The sequence below is a fragment of the Lepisosteus oculatus genome, chromosome 5 (genome assembly GCF_040954835.1).
Source record: "Lepisosteus oculatus isolate fLepOcu1 chromosome 5, fLepOcu1.hap2, whole genome shotgun sequence".
Taxonomy (NCBI): Eukaryota; Metazoa; Chordata; class Actinopteri; order Semionotiformes; family Lepisosteidae; genus Lepisosteus; species Lepisosteus oculatus.
In genome coordinates, this window is record NC_090700.1 from 5106109 (window position 1) to 5129290 (window position 23182).

The following is a 23182-nucleotide window of genomic DNA, read 5'->3' on the forward strand; positions in this document are numbered from 1 at the left end:
CCAGTACTACCTACAGCTGCAACATTATTCCTTACAGGTCGTCTTTGTGCTGTACTGACCAAGCCCAGCCTTGCTAACCCAGTCTGAGACCAGTATGACAGGTTCAAGCTACAGTAGGTGGTAATGTTATAAGATCGCAATATTGTAAAACAAAGCTGTTTATGTGTGCTAGTTAGGTTTTTTGACAAGGCTCTTTTTGTTGTTTTGGTCTTACCATGTGTGAAACAAATGGCTGTGGAAAACTAATTTACTTCCTCTCTGCTGTACGATGTCAGGGTTTTTGCCTGGAGTGGGTGAATGACCCCCCTTTGTCATTATGTGAAATGGCAGATTGTCGCCACCAGAGGGCAGCCATAGGTAAGAACGGGAAGGCTTACCAACAAGAAGGTGCTCGCAGCAAATCAAGGAGTTTCAAACTAACTCAGCTACAGAGGTGGTCTAACTATTCAATTAGCTGCAGAATTAAACTTCGAACTAGGCTCTGGGGTGTTCATATGAAACTTTAACTTTAATTAATTGAATGTTTTGATCACATAGCTGTAAAAGACCTATAGAATTGTAAAATTCTATATGCCGTATATCTGGGTAAGAAAATAATTAGATTAATTGCTTATTTAACTACTCAGTTTAAACAAAAAAAGGCCCTAGGCTCCTAGTTTGAACTGAGTATGAAATTAATCTGAGAATTGCATCCAGCCGTTTCTTGAAAGCAGCTAGAGACAGTATTAGCTTTGACAACGTGGCTGGGCAGCTTGAGCAGACTCCCAAGTCCCTTGAGTGGAGAAGAGCTCGGACAAAAAAGAGCTAATGGAAGATTTAACAGAAGTCTGAAAGCCTTAAGGTTAAGGGTAACGTACTAAAACAACATTTGTGGACTATTTAAAGGATACACTCAGAAACATTATCTTTGCAATATGTTACACCCACTTGTTCTTGCATTTTTACACTTTGCAAAACAATTTCATGTTATTAAAGTCCTTACATCGGGGCAAGGAAATAGTGCTTGTTTTTTAAAGTAATTTTGGAATATGTGAGAATTTCAGACCTTGCCTTGTAAGTTTCATTTGACATTGTCAAGTGTTTTGAAGTGTTGCTTAACGGGAAAATGTGAATTGATTAAGGCTGATAGATTACTTTACCTGGCCAGACAAAACAAACTGGGGTACTGAGATCCTGGGGTGCTGGATTGCTTTGGCACCAGGACACTAGGGGAGAATCACACAGCGCTCCAGACAGAAGGAGAGAAGGTAATGGAAGTCAACCAGCTTGTCATTTTGAGGACACCCACGCGGCTGGGCACCGGGGAACAGACATTCACAGGCAGGAGACGTGCTCTTTGCCCTGCTTGCACACTCAGTTTTGCACCTTGACAGGAGCAGCTACACAGGTTAGCAAAGACAGGAGAAAGAAATGTCTTTGTAGGTTCAAGGTTACTGACAGATGGAGAGAAAGCTCCAAAACATCTACTGCCTTACTCATATGGAGAGCCACGTCACATGAACCTTCAGACTAGACGATGAGGACACAACAATGTCATTACCACTTGTCAGCATTATTGCCCTCAAGTATCTGAGAATTACTCAAGCATCTCTCGGCTCAGTCCCATGTGTTCACTTTGGCTGGTGCAGGAAGTCGGGATGAAGTCTTTTCTTTCTCGCTTCCAGCAGCTCGGCATGCGACTCGAAGCCACCGGTCCAGGGCCTTTTGATGGGCAGCTCTTGTGACAGAGCCGCTAGCCCTTGTCTGGTGTCTGGAGATTGTTATGCTCCTGTCTGAGACCCTGCACATCCCTCTGCTTAACCACCCTTTTTCCATGACATGGGCATGGTGTGCCTTCCTCCCCCAGTGGAGACACTCTGCTGCGGTTTCATGCTTCACTCCTGCCGGTCCCGTGGGGCTCAGTTTCCGAGCCACACAACCAGTGCTGACGTCTCAGGCCTCAGACGTGCCTCCCTCTGCATCACAGGACCTCCAGCCCCCTCCCCCCTCTGCTCCCCCCACTTCCTGTACCACTTCTTTCAGGCTGACGAAAGCAATGGTCAAGACAGGTTGTATACTGTATATGCATGTATATATGCCTCTTCTGGTGTGTGGTTTTTATCATGGCTGTACATGCAAATGAAAAATACTTTCCCTGCATCAAAAACAAGTGCTAGGCAATAAGAATTATACCATGAGCTATACACATCAAAAGCAGGGCTGTATCCTCTTTACTTACAGACTTTTGCATAATGACAAAAATAGAATTCCCACAACATGTAGCACAGAGCCACAGCATTGCTTAACGCTTAATTAATGTTGCAACAAAAGAATCTACACAGTTAAAACAAGAAAAACCCTGATACAAAGAGCTAATAATGGGAAAGGGGTGTTTGTTATTGCCAAATGTCCGTTAAATCACGAATGGCATTTAATCAGCCCCAAACGCACTATTATATGATATATATATATATTGTACTGTACATATGCTTTCTAAATGTTTTTACTTATCTTTTTAACAATTGTAGTCAGCACAATCAATGCAAATTGTTCATGTACCTTTTTCATCATAAATATGCAAGCTCTTTACTTCATGCGTTGTAAATATATTGTGTAAAATTAGTTACAGCATTTGAAACACAGACACTCATTGTAAGCAATTCGACTACCACTATAGGGCACCATTGATATTCATGCCTTTTATACCCACAGTTTTTAAAAGTATGTTGTACAAAGGATTTTATTTATTTTTTTATTATTTTTGCATTTTACATGTATTCTTTTTCTTTTACATTTATTCTTACACAATTATCTAGTTTTAGTGTATGTTACAGTACTATAATTGTTCTTTGTCAATACTCTACATGAAGTATTGTGTCATGTTACATACACTCATTTATTCTATCAATGTCATACCAAGATGCAATCACTATACAATACGTGTACTTTAACAACATTTGGCATGAAACTGTATTGTTACAGTAATAGGTGACTAGAACGTGTCTCTATATCTGGCAGTATAAATATTTCCAGCTTCAAAGCAGAGAAGATGTTTGCTGAGATGTAGAGGGTCCAAGTCTGTGATCAAAAGCAATCATAGAGTTTACCTTGGTTTACCTTAGTTAATTAAGTCCTGGGTAAATGATTAAGTGTCAATCAGCAGCCCAGAAAGACATCATATGAGATCACGTCAAGACCACAGAAAGAAAAAGAGGAAAAAAAGAAAGTCAGATCACAAGAGAAAGAGAAGTCAGGAGGAGTTGGAACTTGAAGCTTTTTTCGGGAGCACCTACTTCATGATCATCCAGACAAAACGTGATTGGAGCTATGTATTTAAACCTTGCAGAGAGAGCTTTAAATTCTGTGTTTTTTAGGAAGTTGGATTTCCTGAGTTAATAATACCTCAAGTTAAAGACAGCCTTTCCTGCCTGTGGGTGCATTCTTAGAGTAGAGAGATAGGCTCCTATTCATTGTATGACATCCAGGTTTGCAGAGTTAGAGAAGGCAGCGTATCTCTTAGTTTGGTATAGCTATATTTAACGGTCAAATACTGTGTAGCGGTCTGGGGTTTTCAGGGTGATTAGAACTTTAGGCCTCTGCAATGCCTTGTCTGTATATACTGTGTACACAGAGTAACTTGTATTTTGTTGTGTGTAGTGTAGTTTTTAACTGTTATTGTTAATAAACATTTGTTTCATCAAGTGTGCCTGACTTATTGCTCTTTTCACAAAAGCAGTGCCAGAGAACAAATAATTCACATGCCTCTAACTATACCAACTGCACGGGTAAGTTCTGGAGAAATCACTTACAAGTTGGGGGTTATGTGTAATTATTTTACTGATTGACTAAACCGCTCAGTCAGCTCCTGATATTCTCCATTTAAATAACACCCCATTTGTAGCAATATTTTACAACATATTTCTCCTTTTATTTCTTCTATTTTTGCTTGTTTTTCAGAATAAACCAAGCCAACCGAGTGAAACACTGGTGTATAAGTTATCCAGGAAGTAAGGGAGATACATGTTTCCAGTGAGTGACACAAAAGTGGCAGTGTAGCAGGCAGAAGGACCTGCACTGCATACTCCAGCACAGCGAGCAGCAAGGGCTCCATTCAGCCCTGTTTTAGGATGGGTGTGAGATCAGAGAGCAGCAGCAGTAGTTCTCCAAGAGCCAGCAATCCTGACAGAGTCTTGGTCAGGGCCCAGAGCCTCCAGTTCCCTGTGCCAACAGGATTGGCCAGCACACTGGACCTAGAGCTGCCTTTTGTCAAAAGTGACATTTAAAAGAAAGTTTCAAAATTAAATTGAAAACTATTTTGGTAATTATACATTAGTAAGATTTTTTTTTGAGGGGACATCTATACACAAAGGGTTGTGGGGGTCTGGAACGAGTTACGCAGCCATGTTGTGAAAGCTGATACCCTGGCTTTTTTTTTCAAAAACACTTAGTCAACAAAAGTCACTTAGCTCCCAGCAAACACACAGCCTGAGTGCGTCAGATGGCCTCCTCTCTTCCTTATGTTGCTCTTGCAACTTTGCTGTCTCTTTCTGTATTTTGAAACCTGCCCCTGGCACATTTCCCAACAGATTTCCAGTCATTCTTCAGAGTATGCAGTTTCGAGTTCCACAGGCATCTGTGGTTTCCTGTGTGCAATAACACCTCAGCAGGATTCACGTCTGGAGGCCGAGGTGGTTGATCCATAACTATAATTTATCTTCCCTTTTTGCAAAAAAATGCTCTTTAGGCCTCACGGCGTATGCTTAGTGCCCTTAACCAGGTGGACTATAAACCTTTGTCCATTACGTCTGCTGGCAAACCTTGTAGCACGCGAGAGTGAAAAATTGTTTTTCCACATTCGTTGATCTGGCTACAGTGCAGATCTGAGGAAGAAAAGTGAGCCCATGCCTTCCTATAGCCTTCACATTGGGCATGAAGGCATCAGATTTCGCAGTCTGACAAATACATCGATTCACATATATTCCTCTATGCATTACATATCAAATATAGTGCATGCTATGCATGCTATATAGCACACTGTGAAGATGTACTGTATGTACTAGCTCCCTGTAGTCTTCACAATGTTGTTTATATTGCTTGTGCAATTAAAAGAAAACAAGTGACCAGAGCTTTCTGCATTATACTCTCTTGGTCCCCATAAAAGATAGCTTTTGTAGTCATAGATAATATAATCACTGTCTTTTTTAAAAAGCCCTTTGATGATATTTTGTCTTTTTGTTCATAATTCAGATGTACTTGGTTATCAGTAGTCTATTTCTAATGCGGTGCTTAAAATTTCAGTCCTGGGCATGCCAGATCACACACTAATTCTTAACACCTAACTCTAAACACTCTGTAGTAACAGACATGACATCAGAGGAGATGGGCTTAGGTCGCGATCATGACATGCTATTTTTATTTTGATCTGTTCAAAGTTTATCTTAATTTTGACACTAAGGAACCTTGTCCACTATATCATGCTAGTAATCAGTCTGTGTTTTCCTGTTTTTCAAGTTACTGGTAAGCTCAGTTCTCCATTTCTTACACAGTGCATGGGTTTTACAACAGGGTTTTTTTTTTCACATAAGTAAGTTAGAAAAAGAGTCTGAGTCTGAGTCATTACTCATGATCACCACACAGAGACACAAGGCCTACAGCCGGCAAGAGCGTCTAATACACACCTTCAGGATTGTCAAATATGCAAACCACAAAATACTTAGATATTTACAGTATGTATTTATTTATACAAAACATTTAGAGTGGAAAATAATGCCAATTCTGATTGCAAATACAGTAGTTTGAACTGTATAAAATATAGAATACACTAATAAAAAATGACAGCAGATTTACATTTCTTTAATCATATTTATTTACTATTTGTACAAGTTTTATTTACAACTCTTTTTTACAGTCCCACAGAAAGAAAATACTGTCCTCACCATAGACAGCACAAGACAAACACATCATAGGTATATATTATTGATTACAAACAATTAGAAACATTTTCAGTTTGAGCATGTTTCAAGTGTATGTATCCATTTTCTAACCTCTTCTTACAATACGGGGTCAGGGGGCGGCCACAGCCTATCCCAGCAAGCAACAGACGCAAGGCAGGGTACACCCTGGACAGGACGCCAGTCCATCGCAGGGCGGACAGACACGTAGACACGCACACACTCACGCTGGGGCCAGTTCTCCCAGTAGCCCATTAACCTACCAGTATGTTTGCGGACTGTGGGAGGAAAGTGGAGCACCCAGTCGGAACCACATAAACACAGAGAGAACATACAGACTCCGAGCAGCAAAGGTCAGGCACTAAAACCAGCAATAATGACCACTGTGCCACAGTACTTGCGCTGTATTTATCAAATAAATTACTTGAAATTTTTAAATATATTTAACATTTTTATATACTCAATGTATTTACCATGTTCAGGAGATTGCTGTGCCTAATGAAGGTTCTTCTGTTTCATAAGGTTTATTCCACTAACTAGGCAGATCCATGGCTCTCTATCATCAAGTGAGTTGTATTGTATTGACGGTCTCTATTGTATTTGGTAGTAAGCAAATGTGAGAGTAGTTAATGAACACTAAACTTATCCACAAAGATGAATTATTTAAAGCTAATTAGGCATTATCATACAGCTGACTGTATTTCTTCACTATTATTGGAGTCAGTGATCTGAATTTATTGCCTCTATCTTCTGAACAGTGTGAGGGACAAATCTATCCTGACCGTTCGTACTTTGTCGATTGAGTCTTATAACGTCTGAGATTCATTCTCCCACATCTGTTCATTTCAGCATTTATCAATCATTTTCCTCCTTTCAAACGTATTTCTCTAAGAATGCTACAATTCAGGCCGTGAATTTCACATTGAGGACTAAAACATCAAAGAAGAAGGCATTACAGGTTCCCTCTCTTTTAAAAAAAAAAGTTGTGAAAACTTTCTTCAGTTTGGAGTTTTTTAAGTGACAGTTCTCAAGGCTTTCTCAGGGTGTTGGCTGTCACCATCCCTCTTTTCTGTGTCCGTAACAACAGTTTCATGAAGGAAGAACATCCACATAATCCTTGTCAGGGATATCTGGAACACAGAGAAGAAGCAGGCTCCTTAAAAAAATATTTCCCAATGTTTCCTACCTTATTAAAGGGGTGTCGTCAGATTCCTGATACTGAAACAGAGCATATTCCTTTTGGCTTTTTGTATTTTTGTAAACAATAGGGTAAATCAAGCATTTATACTAGAAGCTTTGAATACAAGAAAGGGTGGAGATTTTCAAAGCAAAACTCCCGTATCAAAATACGAGTGATTTTTACTCTTCTGTTAGCTACCTATATACTTGATGTACATCTCTCATGCTTTCAGAAACACAGGTGTTCTCAATTCATCTACTGCAGTTTACAAAGCAGAAGACTTAAAACTTGATTGTGTGTATTTTGCGAGGATTTCAAAACACAATTGGTTCTCTTCACATACACACCCAGTTCTCGGATAAGATCCGTAATAAGTAAGTAAATCTCTAGACAACAACTGACAACTCTAGAGCAGGAGCAAAACTGTTGAGGAAAAACTGATGAAACCCATGGTAGTACTTTATGCAGAGGAAAATTTTAGAAAGGAAATGACGACAATATTTGCAGTCACCTGCAAAACATGAACAGCTCCTATTCCCTTGTAGGTGTGGAGCCACCTAAAAATAACATGTTTATTTTAACATGTTTTACATAATTAACACGTTTATTTTGCATTGCTGACGTGACTCATGCATGCCCTGGGAAAACAATCATGGGTATTTGACCTTTGCAAATATCACTGTCAGCACATCAGATCACTTTCAGAGACAGGCAGACATCATCCTGCAGATATGGGGTTAGTGTCACGACCGCCAGCCAGCAGAGATCAACCCACAAAACAGCTCACCAGCGCCAGCAGCGGGTTGATAATAACAAGCGCCGCCGCAGTGTTAATTCACCGGCACACGCTCTACCGTGCGGCAGGCAGCGCTATTTAAACCATCCAGACCCGCTTCCCGCTGCTCGGTATTGAGTCGTCTCCTAGAGAGCTCTACCCCGCCTTGTTTGTACCTCGCTTGCGATACTTCTTTTCTGAACTTCCCTTTTGCCCCTCCACCTTGTACCTCGCCTACTCATTTGGATTGTACGCCTCTCTTCGCATCTCCTGGATTTCGAACTACCTTCCGCCTTTCGACCACGATCTCGCCTGGCGTTTCGGATTGTACGCCTGTTTCGATATCGATCTGCTCCTGCGTCTGCATAGGATCCACATACCTCTTCACTGGGCACTCCTTACGGTTGGAGGAATTAAGAGTACATTATTGTGTCGTTATAGGAGGCAAAGATCCAGTATTCTGAAGTGCACCAGACTATGACAGAAAGCAAGATTTCCACTGCGCCATACATGATACAGTACTCTCATTACAGCCATTAGTTCTAATCAAGCCGCTTCAACACTTTACCTACCTTCATAATCAGGGGTGTCGTAAAGAACGTTTTTATAAATGGGCTGCTGCTGCTTTCTCTTCAAAGGGTGCTGAAGACGAGCTGCCAGCCCTTGGCCACTTCTTTTATAGTTTTTAATCAGGTCTTGTAGCGTCTTGAAGAACTTCTCCTCCACGCCTGGAGACGCCTGGGGACAGAGATGTCTGTAAGTGAGGCGGGAAGAGCAGGCTTGATATCCACAGTGGCTTGCACGTGGTGATGTAAGGTTGTGATGAATGCTGACCCTGACCCCTGACCCCAGAGCCACAAAAAAAACTTAAAAATAAACAGAGTTAAACGACAGGAAATTGATTCCAGTTGTCAGATCACGTATACGCATACCTTAGCTTTGTGCAACAACCTGAAACTTTCAGGTACCATAAATAATATTATTGCTAAACATATGCCATTCTAATCTGTAAGCGACCAAAATATAGAATACGAATTTTTGTATAAAAATGCATTAAGTCCTGTTCTACACAGGTTAGTTCATTTATCATATCAGTAAGCAGGATTTCTTCTACTCCTCTTCGTCTCCTGTAGATCCATGGTGTTATCCTGTGATGAGATTCCCCTTGCTTATCACAAAGAGACATGCTGGGAAAGCCTGGCATGCTTAACTGTGCTCACCCATCAATAAGAAAGTGAAGAAAGAAAGTGAAAGAAACTCTCCCTCAGAAAGCTACTGGTGCACAAGCAAAGCTTAAAACTTGACCCCAAGTTTTCAACTAGCATCAGCACTAATCAGCCACTCAGCAGAGATTCTGGAGAAGTAGAATTAAATCTGGGACACCAAGTAGTGAACAGAAATGCTAAGGTCACTCCGGATCTATCAAACATTTGCAAGTTTTCCGTTATCTCCTTCTAACTCATCAAACTTGATTTGGAATCAGGACTGCCGGCTAGCTGCTAATGTTAAAGCACAGGATACAATGCACTTCTCCTGTGCTATTTAAACTCTCTACAGTTCGCGTCTCCCAACTCTCTCCCTGAACTACAGGAGCTAAGACAAAGCTCTGAGCCTGTGGGTACCTTGCTGCTAATATACCCTGAAAGTTAATCCTGCAACCTAAAGCCAGAGTTCGAGACTGCCTCTGGATGGGTCTCTACAGTCCACTGCAGGTCAGTGTCCCAGCAGAGTGTTAGACTGCCTCTGGATGGGTCTCTACAGTCCACTGCAGGTCAGTGTCCCAGCAGAGTGTTAGACTGCCTCTGGATGGGACTCTACAGTCCACTGCAGGTCAGTGTCCCAGCAGAGTGTTAGACTGCCTCTGGATGGGTCTCTACAGTCCACTGCAGGTCAGTGTCCCAGCAGAGTGTTAGACTGCCTCTGGATGGGACTCTACAGTCCACTGCAGGTCAGTGTCCCAGCAGAGTGTTAGACTGCCTCTGGATGGGTCTCTACAGTCCACTGCAGGTCAGTGTCCCAGCAGAGTGTTAGACTGCCTCTGGATGGGACTCTACAGTCCACTGCAGGTCAGTGTCCCAGCAGAGTGTTAGACTGCCTCTGGATGGGTCTCTACAGTCCACTGCAGGTCAGTGTCCCAGCAGAGTGTTAGACTGCCTCTGGATGGGACTCTACAGTCCACTGCAGGTCAGTGTCCCAGCAGAGTGTTAGACTGCCTCTGGATGGGTCTCTACAGTCCACTGCAGGTCAGTGTCCCAGCAGAGTGTTAGACTGCCTCTGGATGGGTCTCTACAGTCCACTGCAGGTCAGTGTCCCAGCAGAGTGTTAGACTGCCTCTGGATGGGTCTCTACAGTCCACTGCAGGTCAGTGTCCCAGCAGAGTGTTAGACTGCCTCTGGATGGGTCTCTACAGTCCACTGCAGGTCAGTGTCCCAGCAGAGTGTTAGACTGCCTCTGGATGGGACTCTACAGTCCACTGCAGGTCAGTGTCCCAGCAGAGTGTTAGACTGCCTCTGGATGGGTCTCTAGAGTCCACTGCAGGTCAGTGTCCCAGCAGAGTGTTAGACTGCCTCTGGATGGGTCTCTACAGTCCACTGCAGGTCAGTGTCCCAGCAGAGTGTTAGACTGCCTCTGGATGGGTCTCTACAGTCCACTGCAGGTCAGTGTCCCAGCAGAGTGTTAGACTGCCTCTGGATGGGTCTCTACAGTCCACTGCAGGTCAGTGTCCCAGCAGAGTGTTAGACTGCCTCTGGATGGGACTCTACAGTCCACTGCAGGTCAGTGTCCCAGCAGAGTGTTAGACTGCCTCTGGATGGGTCTCTAGAGTCCACTGCAGGTCAGTGTCCCAGCAGAGTGTTAGACTGCCTCTGGATGGGTCTCTAGAGTCCACTGCAGGTCAGTGTCCCAGCAGAGTGTTAGACTGCCTCTGGATGGGTCTCTAGAGTCCACTGCAGGTCAGTGTCCCAGCAGAGTGTTAGACTGCCTCTGGATGGGTCTCTACAGTCCACTGCAGGTCAGTGTCCCAGCAGAGTGTTAGACTGCCTCTGGATGGGTCTCTACAGTCCACTGCAGGTCAGTGTCCCAGCAGAGAGTTAGACTGCCTCTGGATGGGTCTCTACAGTCCACTGCAGGTCAGTGTCCCAGCTATACTGCTGTCTATTGACACAGGCTGCCTAGCTGGAATATTGTGGAAACAGTACAGCTCAGCTCTTTGCCCTACAACAGTTGCTCTGGTCATCATACGGGGCCACCACCGGAAACGCACTGCTGAAAGAGCACCACATCCACAGCGACCTGGCGCAAGAATACACGGGGCGTAGCCATTTCACGATGAGTGACAAACACCCAAGAAGAAAGCGTCATAGAGCGAAGCTGTGGCTTAACCCGCTTGGCTGAGGGCTGGTCTCCTGGCCAGAGGACAAGGGGACCAGGACGCCCCTGCAGGGTGACCGAGGGGCATCTGCAGAGGTGGAGGTGGGATGCAAGAGACATATGAGGGAGGGATCTCGTAGGTATTTATAGCGTTTGGGAGAGGAATGGATTGTTACTGACAGCTGATTGAGCTTGGTTGTTGTCATCCCTCCCAAACTTTTGTTATAAACTCCAGAAAGTAAACCCAGCAGAACAGGGAACACAGTGACGGGGGTGGCTGAGTACTAACTGCAGGCACTGTGTACTGTAATACATTATAATTTACGTCACGCATGACAGACAACTCTAGACAAAATACGTACATCTGAAACGCTACAATTTCTGTACCCACACTCTGATACAGTGTATTAAATCCTTCTTTAACATTAAGGCGAAGGAGATCTAAGGTGATTCTTGCAAGTTGATCGATACCTTCTGAAACAAGCGACTTGCCTCATCCAAAGAGAATCCAGAAGCGTAGACACCCTTTACAATATTTAATTTAATAATGTAATTTTATATACTTGTAGTACTACTCATAATAGCTATATTTTCACGACTGGATTTCACAGTCGTAATTTTCTTCTATATTCAGAGAGATTATAAGGCATTGAAGATGAGTTCCTGCCGTTTTCTAACAAGTTTTTTTTTTTGTCCGGCTGCGGATGAAAGTATCGCTGCTAACTTGAAAGATGTGCTGACGCTTTCGGTGTTGATTAAATTACGTTATCGCAAAAAAAATGAACTATAAATCGGTTGCGGCATGAGACCTGATAACAATGTAAATCTCGCCACGTTGCAAATAATGACACTGTAATACAATTAAACAAGCATCACACCGAACGGGAATGAGAGGTATAAAAGCGTGGTTTTCAGATCTGTATGTATTGTTATAAAATGTTTTCGCACGTTGTGAATTTATACGATAAATAATATTGTAGCGCTCTCGGGTTCACGGGGGTATGCGCCCTCGCCCTGCCACCTCAGGTTGGCCCCGCACCACTGGGGTCTCGAACCCGGGCCTCCGGCGTCACTCAACAGGGACCTAAAGGGAAACTAAAGGAAATCTCCCCTCAGCCCGGCGGCTGAGGTCCCTGCTATTCCCAGGGAAGGGCGGAGACGTCACCTCGATGGGACGACCTGCGATGTCGGCCGTATGCGTTACAATATGGACATTAAAACATAGAACATATTATACATCCTGTATATGCACAGGTGAATCAATACATGTTTTCATAAATGAGAAAGACACGCTTCTCCCTCATGGGTGCGTAGTTTAACTTTATGTTTTTTAGTAAGTGAATTTTCCCTCTGTTATTAAAACAAAAGTAGAATTCATATTACAATTCAATACATACCTGTATTTTGTGAGCCAGCTCCCGTGTTATTGCACTTAGCTATATAGGGTTTTTTTTTTGTTGTTGTTGATTTGGATGGCAAAGGGTGGGCGTCTGTGTGAGACTGGTGTGAAGTATAGTAATTATGATTTTTTTAAAGTAACCCAACTTAAATCGCATCAGCACTGCGTTCGCACGTGTCATTGCCATTGTACAGTATACAGTATGTTGCTGGATTGATTGCCTTGCATCGCTGGCATAGAAACAGGAACACATGCTCTGTGTTTTTTACTCTGTTTCTTGTATCCAAGCCACTTCAAACTGCTTCGTTTTCTGAACTGGTTCGAAAACCAGCACCGTACAGACACGAGCACTCTGATTCACACTTTGACACGCTTGGGCACATTCAACAACAGGCAAGGCGCGGCCGAACAGAATCACCCGCACTGGTTTGTCTCAAACTGACTTAATAAATCGACAAAATGTCTTTACTGTCGTAGTCTGTGCCTATACTGTATGTTTCAATTTGTATAAAATCGAAAATAAAACCCACGAAACTCCGAAACAAAGCAAGCTGCCGTGTGAAAAATATCTTAATTCGACGCAAAGAATGTGTAAAAAAAAACATTTAATATCAAATTTTAAAAACAAGGATTTGTGGATTTTCTTTGACTGTCACCACGACTTTTCCAGCGAAAGAGTAGTGTACAAAACGTGTACATAATGATCAAATTCTGCTCCATTTTCACCGAGATTCTGTTTCGCTAGAGATGAAGGCGCCGTAAATAACTTAATTAGGATTATATTGTCCTAAACAGGTCCTCAGGTAAAACCTATCTGCCTGAATCTACAGCTAACCACAGTACACCAGCGGAGAAACTTAACTCATTCACTCTCTGATTCACGGCTGCGGACTATATTATTATTATTATTATTATTATTATTATTATTATTATTATTATTATTATTATTATTATTATTATTATAGTTTCTAATAGTCTGAAAGGCATATGGAAGCTCACGTTTTACATTCTATGTGGAGGCTTGAGATTAAAAGATGCTAAAATCTAAAAGCGCCCTTCACACTCAGTCAGAAAACCACACAACCACCAGACGAGGGTGCGAGAGATGATTAGGCAGGGCTAGCTGCACAAGTCCCAGTCTCGGCGTGTACGGCCTCTCTAGTTCAGCGGTGAATTAATGCAGCGCTTCAGCAGTACAAACCAGCAGGTCTAAAGAGTCCATGGCTAGCGGAATACTTGGCCAGCATTTCACGCCGCAGTGCTCTTCAGCTTTACCTCGCTCTGCAGTGCTCCACCTCCAGCTCTGTGTGCACAGCTCACACACCTTCATGCATCCTAATCACGAGGTTGGGGGTACACCCTTCCTCCTCGCCAGAACACTATGCTCTATGCAAGTTCTCTCCTTAAGAACCCTCATGCAAATACAGAGACATGTCTTGCACAGCTGATTAATGGGTTTTTCCTTTGTCACATGGAACACAGGTCCTGGGAAACACTGTGGTGACAACCATCATGACTTGAAGGACCCAGCCACTACAGTTAGTACTCTGACTCCTGCACAAGCAGGCTGTGACCGGAAGATCATTGGAGAACCTCCTGTGAGACAGGCTGCAATCCAGCCACGCACATCTCATCTATGAACTCTTTCAAAACAAGATCCCTTTTGTCTTTGCGAAAGCCTTTTCTGTCAACTGAACAAAATCTTGAACATTGCGATTGCACGTGAAATCCATGCGTGTTCAGGCCCGAACATCATTGTGCATCCCTCGTCAGACCTTGCCCATCAGATAAATGAAAAACTCATGTTCACTGCATTCCAGCTACCACATGATCCAGTGCTTCTCACTCCTGGTGCTTGGCACACCTAGGTGCTGTGGGTTCTAAACAAGATTCCAACTGTTCAGTGGCTAAACGGCTTAGAAATCGTGCTAACTTGAACCAATGAAGCTACTACTTGATTCAATGAAGTCATTAAGAGCGCAGAAGGAAAACTCTGAAAACTTAAAACTCAGGAGTGTGTCTGCCTGTGCTATTGGCATGTCTGTTTTATGTCACGTTCCATGCTATAAGACAATAATAATAATAATAATTGCTTACACTTATATAGTGCTTTTCTCAACACTCCACTCAAAGCGCTTTACAGGTAATGGGGACTCCCCTCCACCACCACCAGTGTGCAGCATCCACCTGGATGATGCGACGGCAGCCATAGTGCGCCAGAACGCTCCCCACACACCAGCTCTCAGTGGGGAGGAGAGCAGAGTAATGTAGCCAATTCATAGAGGGGTATTATTAGGAGGCTATGATTGGGAAAGGCCAATGGGAAATTTGGCCAGGACACCGGGATTACACCCCTACTTTTTTCGAGAAACACCCTGGGATTTTTAATGACCACAGAGAGTCAGGACCTCGGTTTAACATCTCATCCGAAGGACGGCGCCTGTTTTACAGTATAGTGTCCCCGTCACTATACTGGGGCATTAGGACCCACATGGACTGCAGGGTGAGCGCCCCCTGCTGGCCCCACTAACACCTCTTCCAGCAGCAACCTTAGTTTTTCCCAGGAGGTCTCCCATCCAGGTACTGACCAGGCTCACACTGTTGAGCTTCAGTGGGCTGCCAGTTGTGAGTTGCAGGGTGATATGGCTGCTGGCCAAGATAAAAGAGTGGAGGTCTGGGAGTAATATTGACGCGTCATTATATTTCCTATGTAGCACATCGGTGATTGCATTGCTTTGTATGTAACTGGTACAAGTGAATTTGTTTCCAGTTAACATGCTTGTGAGCAGCATGGCTTTGGCTGTCCTGTCTCGACCGATCAGCTTTTCAGCACAGAGCACAGCCTGCGGCTCAGAGAGACAGCAAATACTCGCTTTTGTAAGAACATGCTACACCACTAAGCAAACCACTGGATCTGTCTCTAACTCTACACCCTGAAGGCAGTCCTGCTTCTGCTTTTTTGAGCTGGTTATTTAATCACTCAAAGACAAACATTTCTTTCATAGCCATCACATCTTTTTTAGATTTTTTTTTTTACGGGGATTTTTTTGTTTTTACCTGGATGGATAATATTTGAAAGTGTAAATTCTTTAAATTAAAAAATATTGTTTTTCCTAACTACAGCGCGAGTTTGATCTGAACGATTGGCTTTATTGACACATTATTAATGAGATGGTGTTTTTGATCCTGGTTTATAATGTAAGTTAGTCATTTTTAATACAGTGGCTTACAAAAGTATTCAGACCTTTATACATTAAGTACTGTATCAGGGTACTGTATCAGGTCTGCAAGGCATCGTACAGGGATAACTGACATGCACCTCTCTGTCCTGTCTGTCTCTGTCGTCTTCTCAGGAAGAGGTCAAATTCGAGATCTCACCCACATCCTCTCTCCTACAGATGCAGTTGAGCCCTCCTTTCCACCCATCTTCACCCTCGTAGCAGCTCCCTGGCTCATTCCTTGTGAAGACAGGGGTCCTGTCAGCCTCACCCTCACAGGCTGGCTACCATCCCCTCAGCCCGGCGAGAGACATACGCCAAATCAACTTTCAATACCTCACATCTCTATGACAACCGAACAGCAGAAAGTCCGATTAGCAGACTCCAAGCAAACACCTTCATCATTTAAAAAAAGTGCTCTTACCCCCAGTCCAACACAATTAGTTCTATATGCACAGACACATGACCATGATGTTTTTACTCATTTATTTTTTAATACATTCAGGATTTTTGACTACTTAATTTTAAAATTAGTTTTAATTTATTTTAATTTCAGCATGTTTGCAAAAAGCTGTGGGTTTTTTTTGCACAGCAGAGTATCAACATACAGCTGCGCTGATGTAAGTTAACAAATTTATTTAATGTACATATGGATCAACAAGTTCATTTTATATAAATCCTTTGGAAATATGCAATACCAAATGGAAGCAGCAACCTAAGACAGTTTTTTTCTCATAGCTTCTTTTAATGTTTTTCAATGTTGTAAAATTTAAAAGTGAGCTTCTACTATGTCATTATAGACACATTATAGACAAATAGCAATGGTGTGAAATATTTTCTCTTTCTCAATAAGAAACCTCGCATTCAGAGATAAGAGAAATCCCTGGATTTAATTAACTTTTATTCACACAAATTACACAATACTTACATAACATTAACATACCAGGCCAGCTGAAATATAAAAAAAAGTGTTTATGTTCATAATTCTGTTTATACTGTAATTCTTTAACAGCCTATTGCAATATAATATCAAAGACTTAAAATGTTTTAGCTATTTCCTTCAGTCAGAGAATAATTCTATGCACACGGTGCCTTAAAGTCAAGCCGGGGTATGCTCAGTGGACTGTGATATGAATTCACACTCCACCGCACCCTGAACTGAGCTCTGGGGTCTATTTCTTTGCCTTGGTTAACAAGGGCTTTTTTTCAGAACTCACTGCAGTTTAAAAAACACACTTGATAAGGTCTGCACTCCACACAGACTAACCAATGTGGCTGTGAGATTATTAAAACAGATAGGAAGGACCAGCTGTACCTTAACTCTGACTAGCTGGTGAGGACAGTTCTGCAGACCTGCTGAGAGCAGACTGTGCTCTTCTATGTTTGCTCTGTAAGATTCCCATTTAAGGTGGAGTTCTTCAATATCCTAGTTAACTGAAGAATGTACAATAGGCAAAAATGAACAACAATGCCCAGTATTTGATCAAGTTTCCTACTTTTCTCCCTGTTCTTAATGACCAGCCCAACAATTTTGTAAAGCAACGTCCCCCTCCTGATGGCCAGTCTGGGCCTCTGAACTAGCCATCACGGTTAGCTCAGAGGACGTCTGCAAGAGAACCACTGTCTGCTGCTTTCATTCCAGCTAAGCTCTACTGTACCTCTCCAGTGCTCATTGATCACTTAATTAATCTGCTTGCGTGTTTAGATTTTCATTTACTTGTTAATTGGTTCTTGAGTGTCAAACTTATTCCGCTTCAATGGTAACATGCTTTTCCGACAGCTTCAGCACACTGAACGTGATGCAGCCTCTCTGCTGATATTTCCGACTACATGTATCTTAAAGTGGACCAACTGATGATGAACATACACATACACGAGGTGGGAGTAACACTGTATCATAGCCAGACACAATGAACATTTTTTTCCTTCGCCAGAGATCTAATTACTCATCTCACTTTTTGAGAAATGAAAACAGATGTGTCAAATCTGTGTGCTGCTTGTCTTGCGAATGACTATCTGCTCAATTCAATTCGGGCGGAGCGGTGGCTCTGTGGCTCAGGATCTGCACCTGTGACCGGAAGGTTGCCGGTTCAAATCCCGTGGCTGGCAGAGGAATCCTACTCTGTTGGGGCCCTGAGCAAGGCCCTTAATCCCAACTGCTCTAGGGGCACTGTACAATGTCTGACCCCAAGCTTCTCTCCCTGTCTGTGTCTCCATGGAGAAAAGCTGGGGTATGCAAAAAGACAAATTCCTAATGCAAGAAATTGTATAGGGCTAATAAAGAAACATTATTATTAATTCCCTGCTGCTGGCCAAGCTTTGCAGAGCCTCTGTGCACTGAACTGTGATTTTGCCAGAATTGTACAGTGTTTTACTCCCAGAAAAAAAGGTGAGACCTTTTCTAAATGTAAAACATTTGAAGAGAGTTTAAATCAATGTTATCTTCTATTCGTATGACTTTTTTTGACTATTTACCGATGAAAGGATTTACAAATAAAACATACTGTATACGGAGTGAAATAATTTACTGCTTTCACCTTTCTTTTCACGACTACATTGTGTTCTTTAGGTAATTAACTGCTTACTGTATGTTAAGCCAGGATAGATGGGAGGTTACATTTCGACATACACTCAGCAGTAACACAACAAATAACCAGCAATCTAGACAAAACACTGCTACGTCCTCTATCACGGAACAAAATCGGGTCTCAATGGGACCACAGACCCACTCCAGGCTCACCAGGATTTCCATTGGTAACCGAAGAGAAAATGTGATCTTTTCCATTATAAAAATCTCCTTCACAACATTGATCCATTGTTCTGATGTTGGGAGTTAGCAAACCATTTTCTTGTGACTGGCAGCTAAAAGAATTCCTAGTATATCTCTATCCTTTACTTCTAAGTGGTCAAAAGTAACATTACCCAAATACATGACAGAGAATTCAAATGGTTTGTCTAGGTTTTCTATATTATTAAGAGCAAAATGTGTGAATTTCCAGTGTTGGTGTACTGTATTTTCAGGCAGGACCAGAATACGTGTAAATGAGTTGCTACTTGCTCTACACATAACCTCTAACATTGTGAACTGCTTCCTTTTTTGTTTGAATTGTAAGACCGATAAAAAAACAAGTCAAATTTTTCTGACGTGGAGCTTTGATGATATCTGCACGTATTCTTCCACTGTTCAGCAGAAACTGTTCTATTTTTTACCACTTTATTTAAATACATCCCGTTGAATCTTTGCTCATATCTTCAATGATATTATACAGTTTTGAGATCATTTTCTTCTAGTCGCTTTGCTGGTAAGAAGCTATAAAAATACAGAGCAACATATTTCCTTGTTCTGTATTTGGTAGTTCCACCCAGCTATTTACATAGTGCCTAATGTGGAGGCCTTTTTAATTTGGAAGTCTTTTTTTCCAGATTATATTGTTGTGATAAATCTTTTCAGGTGATTCTGTTTCATCATGGTACTTATTGCTGTGATCCGTCTCATAGTCCAGATTCAACTGTGTCCTTTAATCAGGGGTTTCGTGATGCACTAGCTGCTGTTTTGTGGCGTTCCCGGTACAACCTCTACTCTGTCACACGCGCTTCACAGTACTGGTGTATTTCAGATTCCCTCGTGAACTGTTCATTTCTGCGGGCTGCCTGTGCTCCGTGCGTGTGTCAGACAGCTTGCGTATGTGTCCGTCACTTACCTGTAAGGTGTAATATCCAGCGTGGTTCGTGAGGATTCGGTATGTGTAAACCACTTTCTTCTTGCTGGACAGGAAACAAAAAGACAGAGTTTCAGCAGCGGGAACGTCTTCATGTGTGAGCTCGCCAGCACGCTGTGATAGCTCCCCAATCTATCCTCCTCAGACTGGCTTCACGATCAACAAATGTGCCATGTTTTCTAATAAAACATGTTCCAGATCCTGTCACCATTCATTCCCCACGACAGGGCTGGTTCCCAGTCCTGGTCCCAGTGCCCCACACACATCTGCTGGTTTTGTTCCAGTCGAGCCTTCAGCTCCACAATCAAGCCCTTCATTGACTTGCTAATAATCAGATGAATCAGATTTATCATCAGATTCATGTGAACTGTTTGCTCCCAGCTCTTAGACATGTTGGAACTTTAACCTTTGTATTTTGTAAGTGAAATAAAATCCCATATGTGTGACTCCAAACAAAGTGCAGATATTCAATTGAAGCAATTTCTTAGATCCAGTGAGGCTTCAATGATCCCATGAAGGTGGGTTGGAATGAAAACCAGCAGGTGTCACCAGGATCAGGACTGGGAACCACTGCTCTAAACAGTGCCACACGCCACAGTCATCGCAATTTAAGCACAAAAAGTGAGTTTCGAGATTCAGAAGTAAACTAATCAAACCTGGATGGCATGACGGCCACATAACACCTGCACACACTGCAGATCACAATCCCAAGATTTCCCTGGGCCTGGACGGGTCTTTGCTGGGGAGGATCTTTAATTAAAGCATTATCACTGTAACTAGAGAGCTTAGCAACACCAAGCAGAATTTCAAACCCCAGAAGGAATTGATCACCATTCGTGAAATGAACACAGCTTTGAAGCTGTGTAACGTCTTTCTTTAAATCACCTGATTTCTAGAAGAGCAACGCTGTGAAAATGACCCGTGACAAACAAAGCCAAGGTGTGAGTACAGAGCAGTTTCTCACAGCGTGCAACATGCTTGTTTTCAGTATAGAAGGAGCTCTCTCCCTGAGTGAGCTGCAGGGGCACAGGCTGTGCTCAATCTACCTTCCCCAGAGCTACTGAGGCCAAAATCCCAGCAGCCTGGATTCACGCTGTGCCAAACCAGAGCACTTGAAGATTACAAATCAAAATTTGCTCCCAGAAAAATGCTTTCACAAAAAGGGAAAAAGGGAAAGACATAGAACAGTGCAAACTACAAAACACGCATTCCACGGATGGAGGAAACAGGTGGACACAGAAGCTCTGAACATCTAGGAATGTTGGTGTCTGTCAGTCCTGATCTAGGGATTCTGTGTGTTTCAGATCAGGACCCAGCCTTCCTGGCAGGCTACAATGTTCATACATTACACCTCTTAAAAAACTTTTTTTCCCCCAAGAAGGACCTGAATAATGATACCTTCCTGTGTGATGTTGTGTTCACAAACTTGCAGTCAGAATTTATAGGAAAGAGATCAGCAATTTTGAAATTCTCTGTGCTTCTCGGTGCATCTTCATTCGGAAACATCTACAGTTAGCCATCTTTTTGGGCATTTTGGATTCATCAAGGTGATATAAAAATATATTGGAAGTTCTTGTCCATTAGTATTAGTATTTAGTATTACCTAAAACGTCATGAAAGACACAAAAAATAAAAGACGGATTTTCTCAAGAAGAGTGCTTTAGAAGTGTTTAGTGCTGAACCTGAGGAATGACAGAATAATCCAATCTTATTAAAGAGTGAATCTGCTCTGGCCCTGTTAATAGGGACTTTGTTGGGTACATTTTGTGTTCATACATAGTGTTTGAGAAAAAAAGAATACAATAATTAAGAAAAAATAATAGTGTAACGCTTACGGCCGACAGGTACTGTGTAAGAGCCGGCGTACCAGAGCAGGTGGCGTTACAATACCATTTGTATCTGTGCCTTTGTATCTGACTTTTAAACTTCTCAGATAACAAAGGAGCCTTCCAAAAGAATTTATTTAAAGATTTTATTCCATAGCACTGATTTTTTTCTTTTTAAAAAAGCTCTTCAGTACAAACATTCAGTTTGTAGGATGTCTGCGTGTTCTGTACATCAAGCGCAGGTACCGAACACTTGTTCCATAAAATCTCTCTACATCTCTCTGCTTCAATGCGAGTATATCCGTGATTTTTTTTATTCTGAAAATGTGGAACAAATCATTCAAGCCTACCAGCACTTCTTAAGTGGCTAATTGTAAATCAGAACGTAGGAACAGTCCGACTCTGACAGGTTTCTCCCCCGTCGCGGTGTGTACTTACAAGACACAGAGGCACAGAGCCCCCGAAATCGTTTCGCTGTCGCGGATCAGGAAGGCTCCGTCCTTGCCTTTCTTGGAGAGCAGTTCCTCGCAGGTCTGCCTGCTGATGCTCCCGTGATACACCGGGCAGTCCATCGCCCCGTACACCTGCATGCCAGCCGCGCTGCAGCGCTGCAAGTCGAACTGTGGCATCATCATTGTGCTAGTGCGCTTCTGGTCAGGGGTTTTCACACAGGAAGTCGCCCGTTTCAGCGCTCAGCAATAAGGGATAGGTTTGAGTTACTTTACCACAAGTCGCAGAGGCTGGACAGCTTTCATTTGTGAAACCGTGATGTTGTTTTTTTTTTTTTTTCTCTCTCTCTCTAGACAACAGAAACATAAGCACTCGTTATTTTCTGGTTCAAACGGAAGTTCCGACAATGATAGTTCAGATCTTGCTCTACATCTGGTCATGTAAGCTTCAATGAAAATAAAGGGTAATTAAGTACTAAAATTTAGGGAGCAGCATTTTAAGTAGGGGGTTTGGCTTGTTGAGAGTTAAATGTCCTTAGTATTAAAAGTATTTCACATACAGATGCAATTGTCTGAGTATTAGATGCAAAACTTCTGTCTCCTGCTTCGTTGCTTCAGTTTCCTGGGTTTGATTCTGGGGTTGTATGATTTACATTTAAAAGTTAATAATAAGGCGACAAAGCAATTCACTCAAGCTGCCTGGAAGCCATCACTGCGCCCCCTGCTGTCTGAAACCAGCCCGTACACCAGCCTAGTCTGGCCCGCTGCTGCAGTCCGCTATTCATGGGGAAACAGGGAAAGGCACAACAGTGGTCTGGCAAGATGTTATTGTCAAAGCAGTCAAAGGTTGTTGTTATTTTCCTAATCGTGACCTACAAGAGTCGTTGCTTCTTTTGTATAATGTACACTGCTTTAAAACAACAACAACATGTAGCTTCGATTCTGCGAGGCTTGACTCTGTATCTTTACATACGGATGTCACCAACTGCTGCGTTTTTTTTTTCTAAATGTCATCCAGCGGCTGCGAAGTGGCAGAACTGAATTTTTTTTTAATGTGGGGAAAAAAAGTTTCCAGAGCCCAGAGCGGCTCAGACGATGCCCCGGGGCTCCGCGGCTCCAGGTGTCCCTTTTGAAAATGACTTCAAGAAAGTTCACCTGAACACAAAAAAACGAACAGTGTCTTGCATTAAGGCAATTACAGGAACATTTAAACGCCATTAAGCTATAAAGACCTCACCATGAGGTTTTCCATCTAGACGTCTATGATTCAAGGGCGTGTTTACAAACAGCCCGCTGGGGAGTTTTTCCACAGTAAGA

At 42.6% G+C, this 23182-nt stretch overlaps 1 protein-coding gene across 1 annotated transcript; it reads right to left on the bottom strand.

Moving 5' to 3' along the window:
• Positions 1–5827: 5827 nt before the first annotated feature.
• Positions 5828–22744, bottom strand: LOC102682628 (SH2 domain-containing protein 1B2). The gene is made up of 4 exons (XM_006628012.3): positions 21855–22744; positions 19573–19636; positions 8458–8623; positions 5828–7060 (listed from the first exon to the last, which is right to left on the bottom strand). Exons 1-4 carry the CDS (start codon positions 22049–22051, stop codon positions 7020–7022), a joined length of 468 nt encoding a protein of 155 aa, XP_006628075.3. The 5' UTR covers positions 22052–22744; the 3' UTR covers positions 5828–7019.
• Positions 22745–23182: the final 438 nt, after the last annotated feature.

Bases quoted from the DNA above. Each gene is read 5' to 3' on its own strand.
- LOC102682628 (XM_006628012.3), bottom strand. From the start codon at position 22,051: ATGATGATGCCACAGTTCGACTTGCAGCGCTGCAGCGCGGCTGGCATG. The intron at 8,624-19,572 runs GTAAGTGACGGA...CTCTGTCCCCAG, and splicing joins CTGGATATTACACCTTACAG to GCGTCTCCAGGCGTGGAGGA. The intron at 7,061-8,457 runs GTAGGTAAAGTG...TCTGTGTTCCAG, and splicing joins CGACACCCCTGATTATGAAG to ATATCCCTGACAAGGATTAT.